This window comes from Lissotriton vulgaris, chromosome 3_1 (genome assembly GCF_964263255.1).
Source record: "Lissotriton vulgaris chromosome 3_1, aLisVul1.2, whole genome shotgun sequence".
NCBI lineage: Eukaryota > Metazoa > Chordata > Amphibia > Caudata > Salamandridae > Lissotriton > Lissotriton vulgaris.
In genome coordinates, this window is record NC_141689.1 from 1,134,340,546 (window position 1) to 1,134,358,029 (window position 17,484).

General features: G+C 45.0%; 1 protein-coding gene across 1 annotated transcript in view; it reads right to left on the bottom strand.

Moving 5' to 3' along the window:
- Positions 1-17,484, bottom strand: part of EGF (epidermal growth factor) — a 529,267-nt gene that overhangs the window by 328,680 nt on the left and 183,103 nt on the right. Inside the window, exon 6 of the mRNA XM_086961608.1 lies at positions 13,996-14,118. Within this exon, the coding sequence (XP_086817734.1) occupies positions 13,996-14,118 (123 nt within the window). The remainder of the gene's footprint in view (positions 1-13,995; positions 14,119-17,484) is intronic.

The window sequence follows — 17,484 nt, forward strand, 5'->3', positions numbered from 1 at the left end:
CAAAATATGCTGCTACATTTTAGCCAAACACTGCACATGCCATTAACATTCCAGTATCAAGCATCTATTTACCACAGTCTAAGGCAGTAAAACAGTGATGCACAGTGCAATTAGTTGGCCAGGTTTTTCTTACTAAGGTCAGTCTCATCCATGTTTCTTTGGTCGGGCCCAAACTCAATTTCTGCTGTAAATGAGGGCTTATCTAAAAATAAAAACCCTGCCCTGGTCTATCTGCTCTACCTCAAGTATGCTAACACAAAATAAGATGATGCAGAGGAATAAATAACGCACAATTTCCAGTAGGGAAAACCACAAATTTGTTCCTACTGTACTTCATCCCTCAATACTATTCGTTCTTATTTCTATAATCACATACCAACTACAATTCAGATTTAAAGCAATTCTTAACAATGTTTAATATTTTTGACAACACAAAAGGTACCACAACCATATACACAAAACATATAGGTCTGTACAATCACAATTCCTTCCTACCCATTCCTTCTAAACAACAGTTGCTAAATATAAGCAACAGGTTTTTCAAGCAGTCCAAAAAAGAGGTAGACCAATACACACTGGAGGGGGTAGATCAACTCTCAACATAGTCCAGGGAAGTGTGTATCCAATTTATTTGTGTGACACTAATGTTCTGTCGGATTCCTCTGCTGTGTAGGGTCTCAAGTATGCTACAACACATTTGGTAAGCAGCAAAACTAAACAAATCTGTCTCCTGAGGTTCCGTGACAATTGTAAGTGGTGTTTTCGACTCACACGAATATGGTCGAGTCTAGTATCTATGAACCGCAAATGACGAGTTTAGCAAGTGTGCGCAGTTTCGCTGTGCTAACTTAAACCGTTCGTTTGTTATGTGGGTTTGTCATCTGTACCCACGGGTTCCATCTTAGATACGGCATCCATTTTGTCTCTTGCCCTCAAGTAGCCAGCGAACGGACGCTGTCCGCTTCGCGACCCTGGGACTCCCAAGATATTTGCGGAAGACACATGTTCTTTGAAAGTGTCTTTATGACGAGGGGGATGCTACTGTAAGGCAGATGGCGCCGCTCGAGGCTCATCTTGCCGCACGGGCTTATTGTCTCAGTTGTGCATCTCATTAGGCACGTCCCTTTGATGCCTGTATCTCGTGCTTCTCGACACTCCCCTTTTACACCCTTTCCGATCTCCCCACTGTCCCCGTCTTCCTCTGCACCTGTCTTCGTTCCTGTTTCGATCTACTTTACTGCTGATTGGAATTTACTAATGGTGGGAAGATGGGTTTTTACAGTTGGGAACCGCCAAATGTTTCCGCACTTATGTTCCGGATCTTGTGTGTTTCAAAGTGATCTAAGCGACCCCTCTGAGAGCGACTTGTGGGAACCAGGTTGTAAACTATTGTGTATCATGTTATCCTATGGGTAGAAACTGTATAAAAGGAGCGATACACAAATACAATTTGAAGCAGTCTCCCCGAACTACACTCGATGTACTTCTTGTGACTTCTGTGTTCCCTGCAGTAAATAAACCTTGACTCTTTGACGCCGAAGGAAGTGTCCCGTGTCTCTGTGATTTGTACGCCGGAGCAGGTTACCCACGAAGGTTTCAGGTGTTGTGCCCTGGCACCGCTGGGTCCAAAGAACCCAGTCCTTCAGTTGGCGCCCAACGTGGGGCTGCATCAGTGGTACCGGTCCAAGCCTGACGATCGTGAGGAACTTCGTGTGAAATCTCCGAGGGAAGGTGCACCCCGCTTCATCGATCCTGTTGTCGAAATAAGTGGCCCGAAGACTTTTCCCGCGAAGATTCCCGCCTCCTAACGGCTGCGACGGACTGCTACCCTGACTGTAGACCTGTTTTGGCGCCTGGCGTAGACCTTGGTATAGCGAGACGATTGACGGGCCTTCCTGAGGACGCCATTGATCTTTGAGTTAAGTATTTGTGGGTCGCTCCCAGAGTTCTTGGTTGTAGACACTTTAGCGAGTGTCTTTGTTGTAGACACTTTAGCGAGTGTCTTTGTTGTAAACACTTTAGCGAGTGTTTTTGTTGTAGACACTTTAGCGGGTGTCTTTGTTGTACACGCTGTGTGAGTGTTTTTGTCGGTGACACTTTGCTAGCGTACTTTGTTGTTGTTGTATTTGTTTGACGACTGCAGCCGCCAAAGACCGAGGGTTTAGTTCTTTGCTGGGACTTGGTAAATCCCGAAATCCCGTAACCCTTGAAGTTTGTGAAACTCGGCTAGCGTGCAAGATGCCTGGTCGCAGTACTTTGTTCAGTTGCTTTAGACCTTGTGGTGCGGATTCCCTGCTGGAGGACTCGTGTCCGATACCTCCGGTTGGAACTCCTACATATGACTTATATAGCAAACATGGGCTAGGCCCGATTGCTTTTAACGATTATTGGATCAAATATACAAAGAAAGACGGCGATCTTCGTTGGCCACCTCACGGTAGTTTCGAAGCGTCGATCTTAGATAATTTGGAAATAAAGTTGTTCGAACGTAAATCTAGGCCGGCCATGTTTGATGCCTTTCGGTTCTGGCGCAAAGAAGCCCGACAGAAAGAGATCAGACAAAATAAACGTAGTCAGCGAGATACTGTTGCTACTATAGTGAAGAAAGCTGAGCAGTTTCAGCGTGATAAGGAGGATAAGGATAAGGAAGTGTTTGAGAGATTACAGCGTATGTCCATAGACAAATGCTATCCTGTTTTGTCTACGGAGTCGGATAAGAAGGAAGAGGCAGTTGAGGATTCTTTAATGTCCTATCTTATGAAGTCGCCACCTCCGTACGTACAGGGTACCGCAGCTCCTGTGGTCCCTGCCGTACCTGTTCCACCAGTTCCTCAACCTGCACTTGCTCTTCCGACTGTTCCTGCTCCTTTGCCTCTTTCTATTCCTACTGCTCCTCCGCTTCCACATACTCCTGTTCCCGCTACTGCTCACGCTACTGCTCCTGTGTTGTTAACCCCTGTTGCTGCTAACGTCTCTACTCCTTCTCTTGTTAGTCCTGTGTCTTACTCTTCTCCCTCTACTCGTAATCGTGATTCTCCCCTTGCGACAAACTTCTTTCAGTCGCTCGGACCTGTTTTTGGGTCTGCAGGTTCTGATGGTCCACAGAGACGTAGCCAGCTTCCTGGTAATAGAGAACGTGTTGCGCTATACAATATGGCGATGGGTTGGATGATAAACCCTGTTAGAAATCCACCTCGTGTTGTCCTCGAAACGTTTGATCAATTCAACATACCTACTCAGAGATATGTGTTTGATGAAATGTGCAAGTTCTTACATGATCAGATAGCGGACAATGCGCCTGACGAGGTGCTGACCGCCCTGTCTGAACTCCGGCTTCAGTTCGCAACTGGACTGATAGTCGACACTAATGTCCGACGTGCTATTGAACGGTTGCTATCTCTTCGTCCCGCTCCTATTCCTCATGCATTGTTCGTTGAGGACATTGAACAACGAGATGGGTCTGGCCAATATCCTATGCGAGAAGTTCCGCCAGTTTGGGTACCCGCTGATAATACTAATGCTAATGCTCCAATACCAGCACATTTCCAGAGAGTGTGGATACACCTCCCTTGGAAACGATCGGAAGTGCTTCAGGTGAAACAAACTTTGCCTGATCCTCGCAAAAATCCTGCGGGGTATTACAAAGAATTATCGCAGCTCGTAGACGCTACGATAATGAATCTGGCCGATATCGACATGTTGTTTGGCAATGTCGTACCGCAACCGGTATGGGCCAAGATTCGTCACCAAGATCACGCGAATGAATTAGGTGGTGATTGGGCTGCCATTACAGCGGCAGACGCTGGACAAGTGGCTGCTACTAAACCCGATCAGTTGATTGAACTTCTTCCCCAGCGAATCATTACGTTAATGAAAACGCTTATGCCAGCTATGAGGGTAAATTGGGACAAGTTGTCAGCCTGTAAGCAGAAGAAAGATGAGAGTGTTTCAGACTTCTTTACGAGGTTCGAGGAAACATTCGTCGATCATAGTGGGCAGGATATGGGTACTGAGGGTGGACAGAGGTTGTTTGTGGATAAATTTGTATCGAACTTATTGCCCGACTTGTGCAATAAATTGAAAAATTCAGAAAGTTCATGGGCCGTTTCTACCTCAGCTCAGATTCTGGCTACGGCACAATATTACGAAAATAGAGAAAAAGAGGAAAATGACCGTGCCGATAAAAAGACGAAAGAGCTGAAAACTAAAGTGTTGTTACAACAAGCATATCCGCCGCGTTCTAATCAGAATGCGCCTCAGCAGAATAGATCGCAGTCGCAATCAAATCGATCGCAGCCGCGTAATGATTCATCTTTTCAGAGATCTTCGTTGGGGTACAACCAATGTGCTTATTGTAGACAGGAGGGACACATTAAATTCAATTGTCCTGCTTTAAATGACCGTAGTGGTGGTAATTCGTCTAGAGGAGGTCGTGGTGGTGCACAGCACGCATCACGTGGTAGAGGTCGTGGTGCTCAGAACGACTGTTCTGATAACTCGTCAAATTCTAATAATTGTTTCGACCAACGTGGATCATCGCAAGGACGATCTGCGCAGTACAATGTAGACGATTATTACGTCGATCAGGGAACTGACGATAGTAATTACTAGGACAGCCAAAGACAAGGAGAGGGAGTGGTATCAGTTCCGGTTGATCAGAGAGGGCCTTACGTCGCAGTTGCTACATCGGGCGTCGTTGAGCCTTTTCTGTTGGACACTGGTGCAGCGAAAAGTTCTATCATGCATTCGAAACTCCCTGGCGCACCTTTGTCTGGCTTAACAAATGTATCTGTTGGATTCTCTGGCGCCCCCGTTAGCAATCCAGTTTCGCGCCCTTTGCCCCTTAAAATTGGGCCTCGTGAGCTCGAAGCTCCGTTGATTTTAACCACTGGTTGTGGTGAAAATCTTTTGGGTCTGGATTTGCTTAAACGCTTGTATGCGACTTTGTATTGTTCTCCTGCGGGTATAAAGCTTACGTTAGGAGAGAGGGTAGTCTCTCCCATGTACTTGTCCCTCGATAAGCTTCCACCGGAATTGAGTTCTCTTCCTGCATCTTTGTGGGCGACGGGTCCAAACGACGTGGGCCTACTTGATATCTCCCCTTATGTTGTTCAGTTGAAATCGAATGTGCGATTGCCACGTATTCCCCAATATCGTATCTCCCTGGATGGTGAACGAGCTTTGTTAGCGATCATCTATGATTTGATCGAGAAAGATGTCATTGAAGAAACTCGGGGAAACGTGTGCAATAGTCCTGTACTGCCCATTCTTAAACGTACTGATCCTACCAAACCGCCTGTTTATCGTTTTGTTATTGATTTACGGGAGGTGAATAAAATTGTGGTTCCTCAATTCCCTGTTGTGCCTGACATTACGGCGCTACTGACTCTGATTCCAGCTACGGCTTCATGGTTTTCGGTGATTGATTTGAAAAATGCGTTTTTCAGCATCCCGATTGCCGAAGAGAGCAGGGACCTTTTCGGTTTCTCTCTTGGTGGACGTAGCTTCCGGTTCAAACGCGCTCCTCAGGGCTACTGTGAAAGTCCATCGATTTACAGTCAAGCTTTGAAGGGTCAACTAGATGCGTTTAGGTTGCCGGTTGGTGCGGCTTTAATCCAATACGTCGACGACTTATTGGTGGCTGCTGATACTCAGGACATTTGCAAAATTGCTACAGTGTCGTTGCTGCAACATCTCTGTGAGTTAAATCACAAGGTGTCACCTTCTAAACTCCAATATTGTTGTCAAGAAGTAACCTATCTAGGTCACTTATTGTCAAAGGAGGGAAGGAGATTGACCCCAGAGAGAATTGCAGCGATTGCGCGCATGGCTGTGCCACAAACCCAAAGAGATGTGCGTGCCTTTCTAGGTATCACATCGTACTGCAGGCAGTGGATTCCTAATTTTTCATTGCTAGCGAAACCATTGGTGGCTCTTACGTGCAAGGATGTTTCGACTCCTTTACCATGGACGGAAGAATGTCAGAAACGTTTTTCTGAATTACGTGATTCATTGTGTTCGGCCCCTGTGTTAGGTACCCCTGATTACAGCAAGCCGTTCACGTTATATGTTCACGAGAGGGAAGGTTGTGCTTTAAGCGTTTTAACGCAACCTTTTGGTGGTAAGCAACGTCCATGTGCATATTTTTCCTCGACCTTAGACCCAGTAGCTAGAGCATTGCCGAGTTGTTTGAGAGCAACTGCGGCAGCTGCGGTCTCCATCCGACAATCAGCAGGATTGGTCATGGATAATATGCTTACGGTGATGGTTCCGCATGCAGTCGATACTCTTTTGAACCGTACGAAAACTCAGCACTTGACGAGTGCGAGGTTATCTGGGTACGAATTGACGCTCTTGGCAAGCCACATTCAGATAAAACGTTGTAATGTCCTAAATCCGGCAACTTTGTTACCAATTAGTGCAGAGTCAGATGCAGTAACAGAACATGACTGTTACTTGCGGACAGAGGAGGAAACAAAAGGTCGTGTGGACCTTAAAAACACCCCATTGGAAGACCCGGATGGCATCCTGTATGTGGATGGGTCATGTTTTAAATTGCCGAATGGTGATGTGACTACTGCTTATGCTGTGGTGACATTGAATACTGTTGTTGAGACTGCGAGATTGAATCAGAATTCTGCCCAAGCTGCAGAGCTGATCGCTCTTACTAGAGCATGTGTATTAGCAAAAGGTAAACGTGTGAATGTGTACACCGATAGTCAGTATGCTTTCGGTGTAGCGCATAGTTTCGGACGATTGTGGCGAGAACGTGGTTTCTTGACGTCACATGGCACGAAAATACAGCATGGCCAGCTTGTGAACGATCTTTTGGATGCATTGACTTTGCCTGCTCAAGTTGCAATTGTTAAATGTAGTGCGCATCGTAAGGTGACGGATGATGTTGGTCGTGGTAATGCGTTTGCAGATGAGATTGCTAAGGAGACTGCCCGGAACCTTAGCACTCGAATGTATGTGACGAATTCGGTTAGGTGGCCTACAGAATCAAGTATGTGTGAGAATACTATAGAGAGTGTGAAAGCAATTCAGAATGAGGCCACCGACACTGAAAAGATGAAGTGGAAAGAAAGTACGGGAAGGTTGGATGTGAATGGTTGCTGGATTGATTTGTCAGATCAGAAAAGATGGATGTTGCCTGATGCGTATGTACTGGCCGTTGTGCAAATGGCACATGGGTTAGCACATATTAGCGCGAAAGGTATTTGCAAGTTGTTGGCTGATGTGTGGAAGAATGATGGAATTACTAAGTGTGCTGAACGTTTGGTGAAGAATTGTATGGTGTGTATAATGTACAATCCTGGCAAAGGAACCCCAACTCCCCCTGGCAGTTTTGCTCCTCCTTCGTATCCCTTTGAGGTGATCCAATTGGACTTCATCCATATGGAGCGATGCAATAACCTGAAATACGTTTTGGTTGTGGTTTGCGCATTCTCCCGATGGATCGAGGCCTATCCCCTCAAAGATAATACTGCCTTGTCTACTGCGAAAATCCTACTGAAGGAATACTTTCCTCGGTATGGAATGCCTAGAGTCGTGTGGTCAGATAACGGAAGTGAGTTTGTTGGAAGTGTGATGAGGAGTGTGTGTAAGGGCCTTGGAATTAATCAGAAATTCCATAGCGCCAATCATCCCCAGTCAGCTGGATTGGTTGAAGGGTACAATGGCACCCTTAAACTAAAATTAGCGAAGATCCAGGCTACGACTGGACTTTCGTGGCCTGACGCTTTGCCTCTAGCATTACTGTCAACTAGGGCGACTGTACACTCCCGAATAGGGCTTAGTCCCTATGAAATAGTGTTCGGCCGTCCTGCGAATGTGTGGGGGGTTCCTAGGCCAGGTATATTCGTTGATCTTGAGTACCCGATGTTGATTGACTACTTACATGACTTGACTGCTAAACTGAGGTTAATTCATCAACAGGTTTACGACGCCTTGCCGACGCAGACGGAGGGTCCAGGCCACCAGCTCCAGCCTGGTGATTGGGTTGTCACCCGAAATTTTTCGCGCAAGAAGAATCTGGACCCCCGCTTTGTTGGACCTCACCAGGTGCTTTTGGCCACGAGGACTGCCGTTCGTCTTGAGGGACGGAAGAACTGGGTACATGCTACCCATTGTAAGCGAGTCCCTATTCCTTTGCCGGCAGACCCGTGGGTGAGGAAAGGCATTGCGTCAACAGAAGCAGCGACATTGCCGGCGTTTGTACCTTTCAGTGACGCACAACTTGTTGGTGAACACTCAGTGCAGCAGAAAGCCATTGTTGGAACATTGTCAGCAAAAGACTCAAGACCAAATCAGCAAACTGATCAACAGGACGCTGTCTCTTCGACAGATCCTTTGTTCGACGTGCAGACACGTCCCGGGAAACATCGATATTCTTTGCGATCTCACACTAAGGACAAATAAAAATTTTTGCTTGCTTTGCTGAAATTGATAACTGCAATATCTTCATTTCCCATGATCAACTTTGAACATTCGTATCATTGAAAATTGTTTTGTATATATATATATATCAAGCTTCTTCCTTGTATCTTTTTCCTTCCACAGCTGAATTATTGTGCTAAATAAATACATATTGTGTATTGAGGGCCGTAGGGCCGCGCGCGTACCTCCTTCTGGACAGTAGGTCTTGACGCTAGGTTAAAGGCCGTCGGTTCCTAGGAACTCCTGGGAATTGACTATTGCTGCACAGAACGAAGTGCGTCAAGAAACGTTGCGGACGGTCGTAGGGAAATGGCATTTTTGAAGCTGAATGGTTTGGAAGGAGCTCAGGCATATAGAGTCAAGCTGCAGAAACTTAGTCGTACGAAATGTTTTGTATCCCAATTGTTTGTATTGTTTTTAACTGCTTCCGCATTTTTTGCGGGTGGGGTGTATTACACTATGTCTTACTTCTTACTTCCTACCCCTACTCCTACTCCTTACCCTAACATTACTTCTACTGCTTCTCCTCATTCCTTTCATATGTTACCAGAACACGAACAGGCTAGACGTGTAGAATTCCGCAACAATTCCTTTATCCAGCTCCTTCATCAGCATCAGTTAGTGGTTAACACTACTAATTGTTGGGTGTGTGGGTTGATGCCACATACTACGGGTAAGGGAATTCCATATCTGGTGTTACCGTATAGTTCCCAAGGGTCAGCTCGAGCATACCAAACAATGCTTCGAAGCGCACTAGGTTTCCACCCCTCTCCAGAACGTTCCCCCAAACCGGGTCCTACCTCATGGCAGTGGGTGGTATCGATGATAATACAGGATTTGGAAGATGAGATCTATGATGCTTATCTCATCCCTAAGGCAGAGGTACAAGCCTATAGGGCACCGAATAAAGGGGAATATAGTACGTTCACTAATGAAAAGCAGCTTAAAAGCTCGTCTCCAATATGGGTCGTACCCCACACTGGTAATCTTTGTCTTGTGGGTCGTGGCTCGCAAGCCTCACTTGGAGTAAGTGCTTGCACTGAAAGTTACGTTCTGTCAATGTCCCCGATCCCTGTGCTTCTGGCTGCCAAGGGTACGTACTTCATCTGTCATGATCGTGCATACACATGGTTGCCCGCAGACTTCATGGGCTCATGTTTTGTTGCAAATCTGTTGCCTCCGACGTTTACTGTAGATGCCGATTATCATAAGACTAGAGTTGTACGAGGCGTAATTAGTGAAGAGGATACTGCCGGTCAAGAGGCAGGAGACTTTTTCAAGGGTTTCCTCCCGTTTTGGGGACCTATGGTTAATAGTAGGAACCTGAGACATTTGACTCGAGTGGTAGAATCGACAGCTAACATTACTGCCAGTGCCCTTGGTAATATCACCACAGAACTTCAGGCGGAGAGACTTATGACATTACAAAACCGTATGGTTTTAGATGTTGTCTTAGCAGATCGCGGTGGGGTATGTAAAGTGATCCATTCGAGCTGTTGCATTTTCATTCCAGATAATGCTCCTACTGTCTATCAAGCCATCTCGAAGTTGCACAAGATCTCCGAATCCATACACGTGGATGTAGGGGATTGGACGCTACTTGGTTGGTTTTGGGGCCTGGTGTCGACTTGGGGTTGGAAGATTCTGACGATCATCGGGGTTGTGGTAGTGTTCCTGTTCACGTGTTGCCTTTGTGTGCAGTGTGGTCCTGCCTTATGTGGCCTCTGTGCTACAGCGTGTATGAGACAACCATCTGTTACCAAGGGGACTCGGTTGGACAGAGCTATGCTACAACGACATCTTGATGGTCTGATGAATATCGAGTATGATTCCGACTAGTGCTTGCCTACATGAGGGCAAAAGGAGCGTCTGAGGTTCCGTGACAATTGTAAGTGGTGTTTTCGACTCACACGAATATGGTCGAGTCTAGTATCTATGAACCGCAAATGACGAGTTTAGCAAGTGTGCGCAGTTTCGCTGTGCTAACTTAAACCGTTCGTTTGTTATGTGGGTTTGTCATCTGTACCCACGGGTTCCATCTTAGATACGGCATCCATTTTGTCTCTTGCCCTCAAGTAGCCAGCGAACGGACGCTGTCCGCTTCGCGACCCTGGGACTCCCAAGATATTTGCGGAAGACACATGTTCTTTGAAAGTGTCTTTATGACGAGGGGGATGCTACTGTAAGGCAGATGGCGCCGCTCGAGGCTCATCTTGCCGCACGGGCTTATTGTCTCAGTTGTGCATCTCATTAGGCACGTCCCTTTGATGCCTGTATCTCGTGCTTCTCGACACTCCCCTTTTACACCCTTTCCGATCTCCCCACTGTCCCCGTCTTCCTCTGCACCTGTCTTCGTTCCTGTTTCGATCTACTTTACTGCTGATTGGAATTTACTAATGGTGGGAAGATGGGTTTTTACAGTTGGGAACCGCCAAATGTTTCCGCACTTATGTTCCGGATCTTGTGTGTTTCAAAGTGATCTAAGCGACCCCTCTGAGAGCGACTTGTGGGAACCAGGTTGTAAACTATTGTGTATCATGTTATCCTATGGGTAGAAACTGTATAAAAGGAGCGATACACAAATACAATTTGAAGCAGTCTCCCCGAACTACACTCGATGTACTTCTTGTGACTTCTGTGTTCCCTGCAGTAAATAAACCTTGACTCTTTGACGCCGAAGGAAGTGTCCCGTGTCTCTGTGATTTGTACGCCGGAGCAGGTTACCCACGAAGGTTTCAGGTGTTGTGCCCTGGCACCGCTGGGTCCAAAGAACCCAGTCCTTCACTCCCCCCTGGACCCTGCACCTCTAGATAGGATTGGTGTCGTTACAACGCAGGCTATTACAACGCCTGCTGTTAAAACGCGGTTTTTACATTGCATACCATTACAACGCATAGTGCTTTTAAGCGCTGGATAGTGAATTATTTAATTTACTATTCCAACTCCAGTCCCCGTGGATAGTAGGGAAGGTGTTGGATAGTAAATTAAATATATTCCCTATCCTAGAGCGCCCCCCAGCGCAATGCGTTGTAATGGTTTGCGTTGTAATGGTTGCGTTGTAATGGTAGTGCATTGTAATAAATGCGTTGTAAGTGATGTTTCCCTCTAGATATTATGTTGAAGGGCAAAGACAAAATAGTACTCGCTCTAAACAACATGTATAATAGTTTGATGCACACCGGACAAGTTCCTGACTCCTGGAAGCACACGATCATCAGTCCATTGCTAAAAAGGCCTCTGTAGATCCCACCAAGGCAGAGAGCTAAAGACCTGTGTCCAGTAGTCAGTAAGATCTTAGGGAAGTTGGTTAATAGACACCTGATCGCTTATCTAGAAGCCCACAGTTTGTTGCATAGGATGAAGTCTGGTTTAAGACCCGGCTACAGCACCGAATCGGGCCTGCTATTAGCTACGGAAGATCTTAGGAAAACTCTGGACCAAGGGGTGTCTGCTACGCTTATTTTCCTTGATTTGAGCCAGCTTTCGATACCGTGTCCCACCTTGACCTCCCATAGACAGGAGGCGCTCGGGATAACAGGAAAAGTGCTTGAATGGTTGACCTCTTTCCTTAAAAATAGGAGCTTCCAGTTTAGGGAAGGCTCTTACCTGTCCGAGGTTCAGCAGCTCAAGTGTGGTGTACCTCAGGGCTTCTCCCTGAATCTCATGCTCTTCAACATGTGTGTTTAGCCCCTAGCTGATATCATATGCTCATTTGGAATCCACAAGGTGTCATACGCTGATGACAACCAAATTGTTGTCTCCTTGACACCCAAATTCAGCCAAATTGCGATGAACCTGTATACTTGCCTGAAACAAGTCAATAAATGGATGGCCTCCAGTCGCCTTAAATCAAATGGCAAGAAGACTGAGGTTATGGAGGTGGGGAATAATACATCTCTCTGGGACCAACTCATCTGGCCTCTATATTGCTAATGCCTGGAGTCCACAGACAAGTGAAAGAAAATGTAGTTATTTATGGTACAGAGCTCAAGGAAAACATGTATTCATATTATTAGCAAAAGCCATTAATGTCTGACAGGTGTGTTTAAAATATTAACATTCAATAATACAATACAAGGTGAACATGGGCCTTCAAGGTTGCTATTTATCCACAGGATGTATTCAGGGTAGATGGAATAATACGTTTGGATGAGAACAGCCCACCAACACATGTTTCGTCTGAGAAGACTTCCTCAACAAATAAAGTTTGCTAACACATGTTTTATCACTATAAGAGCCGTGCATGAATAAAATAGGAAAATCTCTGAAAACTCTGGTAACGGGTATTAAACTAGACAAGAACATATGGTGTCCCAATAGTCCCAATAGCACGTGAAAGATGTACTTGGATAAGTCAAGATGTGCGTAAATGCTGAGAGAGCAAGTTGCTGAGTGGTAGAGCCACTGAAGTAGGATGAAGCTCAAGCAATCCAAGGTAAAGAATGTCACCATAATAGACAGTGATGGATAATTCACTACCCACTCCCTTGATAAGTGGTGTCCTCGTGTCAAGACCACCAGCCAAAGTTAACTCATAGTCATCTGCCCTCTATGCCTGGGAGTTTTCTTGGATGCAATCTCAATATGGCCTCCCAGTCCAAAAAAGTAGCATGAACTTGTTTTCGTCTGCTAAGAGGATTGAGGAAAACACTTAAATGGCGCCCGGCCGAAAAACAAAGAAAAGTGGTACATGGCCTTATACTCTGGCGACTTGACTACTGTAACTCACTCTACTTGGGTAGCCCAGCCTATGTTGTAAAAACACTGCAGATCATTCAAAATGCTGCAGCCCGCATTTTGTTAAACATCCCTAAATCACAATCTGATGAAAGACTAAGGAATCTATACAATGCTATTTGGCCATAGCCCCACTATCCTTATAACAGATGTTTTTGAGAGTGGCACAATTGTAGAGGAGCAGATATGCCATGGGACTCCTGAATATTTTGCATAGGGTGCTTCATCATTTCGCATATCTCACTAGGTACACTCTGGAACCTTTCCACCCCATGATCCTGCTTTCCTTTCAACTAGCGAGTCATCAATGTCCTACAGTGAGGCACACATGTACGGTCAATGCAGTGGCGTAACGAAAGCCCCTGTGTTGTGGGGCAGGGCCGGACTGGCCATAGCAGGCACTGAGCGCTTCCCAATGTAGGCCCCTAGGCTGGGGGCCGGTTTTGGGCACCTGGGGGCAATATCACCCCCCTGTAAGAAAGTCGGCTGAAATCGGCCCTCGCAAACTGTCAGCTGCACTCCCCCGGCTGTTTGCCAGGGCCGATATCTGTTCCCAGTCCGGCCCTGGTGTGGGGGGCCCCTGAGCTTCTGGAGCGCCCTCTGACACTGGCAAGTCCCTGGCCTGAGAGTTCCAATCGATCAGGAGCTTAGGAGGCCCCCTGTATGTACTTTGAAGGTGGGCCCCTATAGTTTTCTTACGCCACTGGGTCAATAAGATGATGGCCAACAAGCAAGAATCACAACTAGGAGACTTGATAAGGGAAATACATTTCATCATGCTAAACACACCCATGGCTTTGTTTACAGATTGACCTTTACCTTCACAGTGCATTCCATTCCAGCTTAGGGAAAATCCATCTGAACACTTGCACAGGTGAGATGCTGAGTCCGGTTTACAAATGCTTCTGCAGTCCTCTTTGCTGACATGGCAGGATTCCTGTTCTGAAGAAGACATTTTTAGATGGGCAGGTCAAGTGTGCAAATGTTTTTGAGCACGATTAACAACAATTAATCTGAAGGGAACTGGTGTAGGATGTGGAAACACATAATACAAAAATATAGATTACATCAAAAATGAAAAAAGGAGACTGCAAACATAAAGGTCATGCAAAGTAAATACATACAGTAAGTGTGACATTCTTCTAACCCTCTTACCAAACACTTGCCCATAAATATGCTTGAACATGAGTTGAAACAGTAATTCATCCTAGACCTACATTATGTGGGATGTGAGGTTAGCTGGATCCCAAAAAAATTATAAAATCACTAATTTTACGGAGATATTTTGTGTACATAGTCTCTATTTCTACATATGTGAGTCTTTATTGATGTAGATTTTTCTAACTGTATATTTTCACAGAAAGTCACAATTGGACAATAATGGTATGACACTTATCTAAAGTAAACTCAATAAAGGAAGTCATTATTAGGAATCTGATTAGCACATTGATACTTCAGTTAGAAACAAGTTGGACGCTTTTACAAGAACTGACGCATTGCTGTGTTGCGGCAGCGATATGTCAAAATGATTTGCAATTCGCAATGGATGGACTGTATTTATGGTATGGCACACCACGGCATAAGGTATCAGCTACGTCAAACAAATTTGATGCTTCAGTGGCCGTGATGTCTCAGTGAAACTGACGCATCGAGCGAAAAAGTGACGTAAGGCTGATTAGCCAAATAGCAAAGAAGGGTTTTGACTCCTAAACTCAGCGAGGCTGAGCCAAATGAAACAAAAGAACAACACACTTGCCAAAGTTGAGAAACTAATTTAACAAACACAGTTAAATACAAGCATACATGAAGAATAGCATGGACGCTGGCTTTTCAAATTGCAACTTTTGCTTTTTAATTTTTCAAGACTATTTTAGTTTTTAGTCGTTTTTCTTTTTGTGCACGGAAAATACAAAAACATGGAAATTTATATATACAATAATATACAAACATGAGACAAACAATTTAGTATGTATAGTGATTCAAACAACCTCTCATACACCGCATTCTTGGCCAACCATTCATACTATACCACATTCATACTAGTCCCGGTGTCAAAAAGTGGTTATATATACAAGACGATCTTGATTGTTCAATTTACACTCTTCACAGTTCTTTTTCAAAAAATTAAGGAAAGCCAAATCGATGGTAATAAATTGACAAATGAAGTTCAGTGTTAATTCACACAGAGGACCCGGGACCGGGTCGGTCGACGCGTTTCGAACCCTGTGAGTGTCAGGGTTCTCCTCAGGACCAAAAAGTAACTATAAAACAAAGGAAACAATAATCACTACCCAAGTTCTGGGAGATCAACACCTCAAATGCTAACCAGTCTGTCTCAGCCTACCTTTACTGCTGGGTCATGGCTCCAATCGTAATAAAAGGGCATATTCAGAATAGGTGGAGTGAAAGGTACTGAAAAACATTAAACAGAAGGAGGGTGCTAAGTGTCAGTGTCATGCATCCTCATTCTCGCAGTACTCTCTTGGTGTCATTCATGTTTACCTTATGTGTATCGGATCTTATTCTTCGATTGGAAAGGGCTCCGTTGTGTTGATCAGTTTCAGCGCCAAAGAAGGATGCTGGAAAGATCAAAGCACAAGTGTAAGCTCACAGTTAGTGGTGCGGTGTTTCAGCGATGCGTGGCCCCCCTTGGGGATATTCTTACCGTGGCCGTGCTCCACGCTGGAACACAAAGCTTTCAGTGGTTCGCGATTCTCCGTTCCTTCTCCTTCACACTCCGAGCAGTGAATGGATGCTGGTCACCCTGTTGGTTATGGGTATGTAGTTGAACTCGAAGGAATTATGGGAAAAGTAGTTCTGCTGACGTTGTGTTGAGCGGCCCGATTGTGGGAGATGTAGTCCACAGTACAATCATGTATTCGGTTTGTATATTTCGGAAATTTCATTCAAACCGGTGACTGCTGCGTCATATTTCATAATGAGCAGTGCTTCTCTTTGGTTTAGCCGTGCCTCTACGTTGCCACCTCTTGGATCATTTTCGATTTTTGATAAGACCGTCCATTTTAGTTTGTTTTTATCGTGGTTCTTGGCCAGCCAATGGTGAACTAAGGGTGCGTTTTCTACTTTTCTGCGTAGTCTAGACTTGTGCTGTGTGATTCGTTGTCTAACTTCTTGTGATGTTTTTCCAATATATAGCTTAGGACAGGGGCACAATATCGCATACACGACATTTCTAGTTTTGCAGTTTGTGAAAACTTCGTGCTTCCAATTGATGTTGTTAAATGTAAACACCGTCTCCTCTATGGTTTCGGGACAACAGATGCAAGTCCCACATTTGTGGTGTCCGGTTGCTAGAGGAAATCCGAATAAGCTTCTTAATGTTGGGCCTTTTTCGACAGGTAGGGCTGCCCTCACAATGTGGTTTGCAACACTCCTTTCTTTTTTATATGCGAACAGTGGTAGATTTCTGAAATCTTCATGTAGATCTTTGACCAGATGCCAATTAGATGTAATCAATTTTTTCAATTGATTGGCCGCCGGACTGAAAGTCGACACACACACCACACGGTTTTGATCCTTTCTGATTTTCTTCTGCATCAATGTTTCTCGTGGCGTCCACCACGCTCTTTTTAGTGAGTTTTTAAGAAGTTTTTTTGGGTAGTCCTTTAAGATGAGCCTCTCCTTCAGTAAATTCGCATGCTCGAAATAATCGTCTTTCCGTGAGCAATTCCGGCGAATCCTAAGGAATTGTCCAAAGGGTAAATTTTGTTTCAAGCTCCGCGGGTGATTGCTGGAGTATAGAAGTGCTTTGTTTCTATCCGTGGTTTTTCTGAATAGAGTAGTCTCAAGTTGACCATCACAGGGTAAAATTTCCACATCCAAGAATGTTATTGATTTATTTGATGATGTGCAATTGAATTTTATATCTTGTGTGCGTGTGTTTAGCCATTCAACAAACTGATTAAGGGTGTCAGAATCGCCAGTCCAAATGAGAAAGACATCATCTATATATCGCATGTAATGCGAAATCCGGTCTCCGAAGGGGTTATCATTGTAGATAAACTTACTTTCATATAATCCCATGAACATGACAGCAAGTTCCGGGGCAAATGGACACCCCATAGCTACTCCCTTTACCTGGAAGAAAAATTCGGAGTCAAAAGTGAAGAAGTTCTTTTGTAATGCGAAGGATGCCAATTCCAAAATGAATTCAGAGGGTACTTGAAATGGCCTATCGCGCGTGTCCAGAAAGTAAGCCAGTGTTTCAAGGGCTTGATCTTGTGGGATCTGTGTATAAAGAGAAACAACGTCTAATGTCACCATTAGTTGTGTACTATCGTCAAAGGA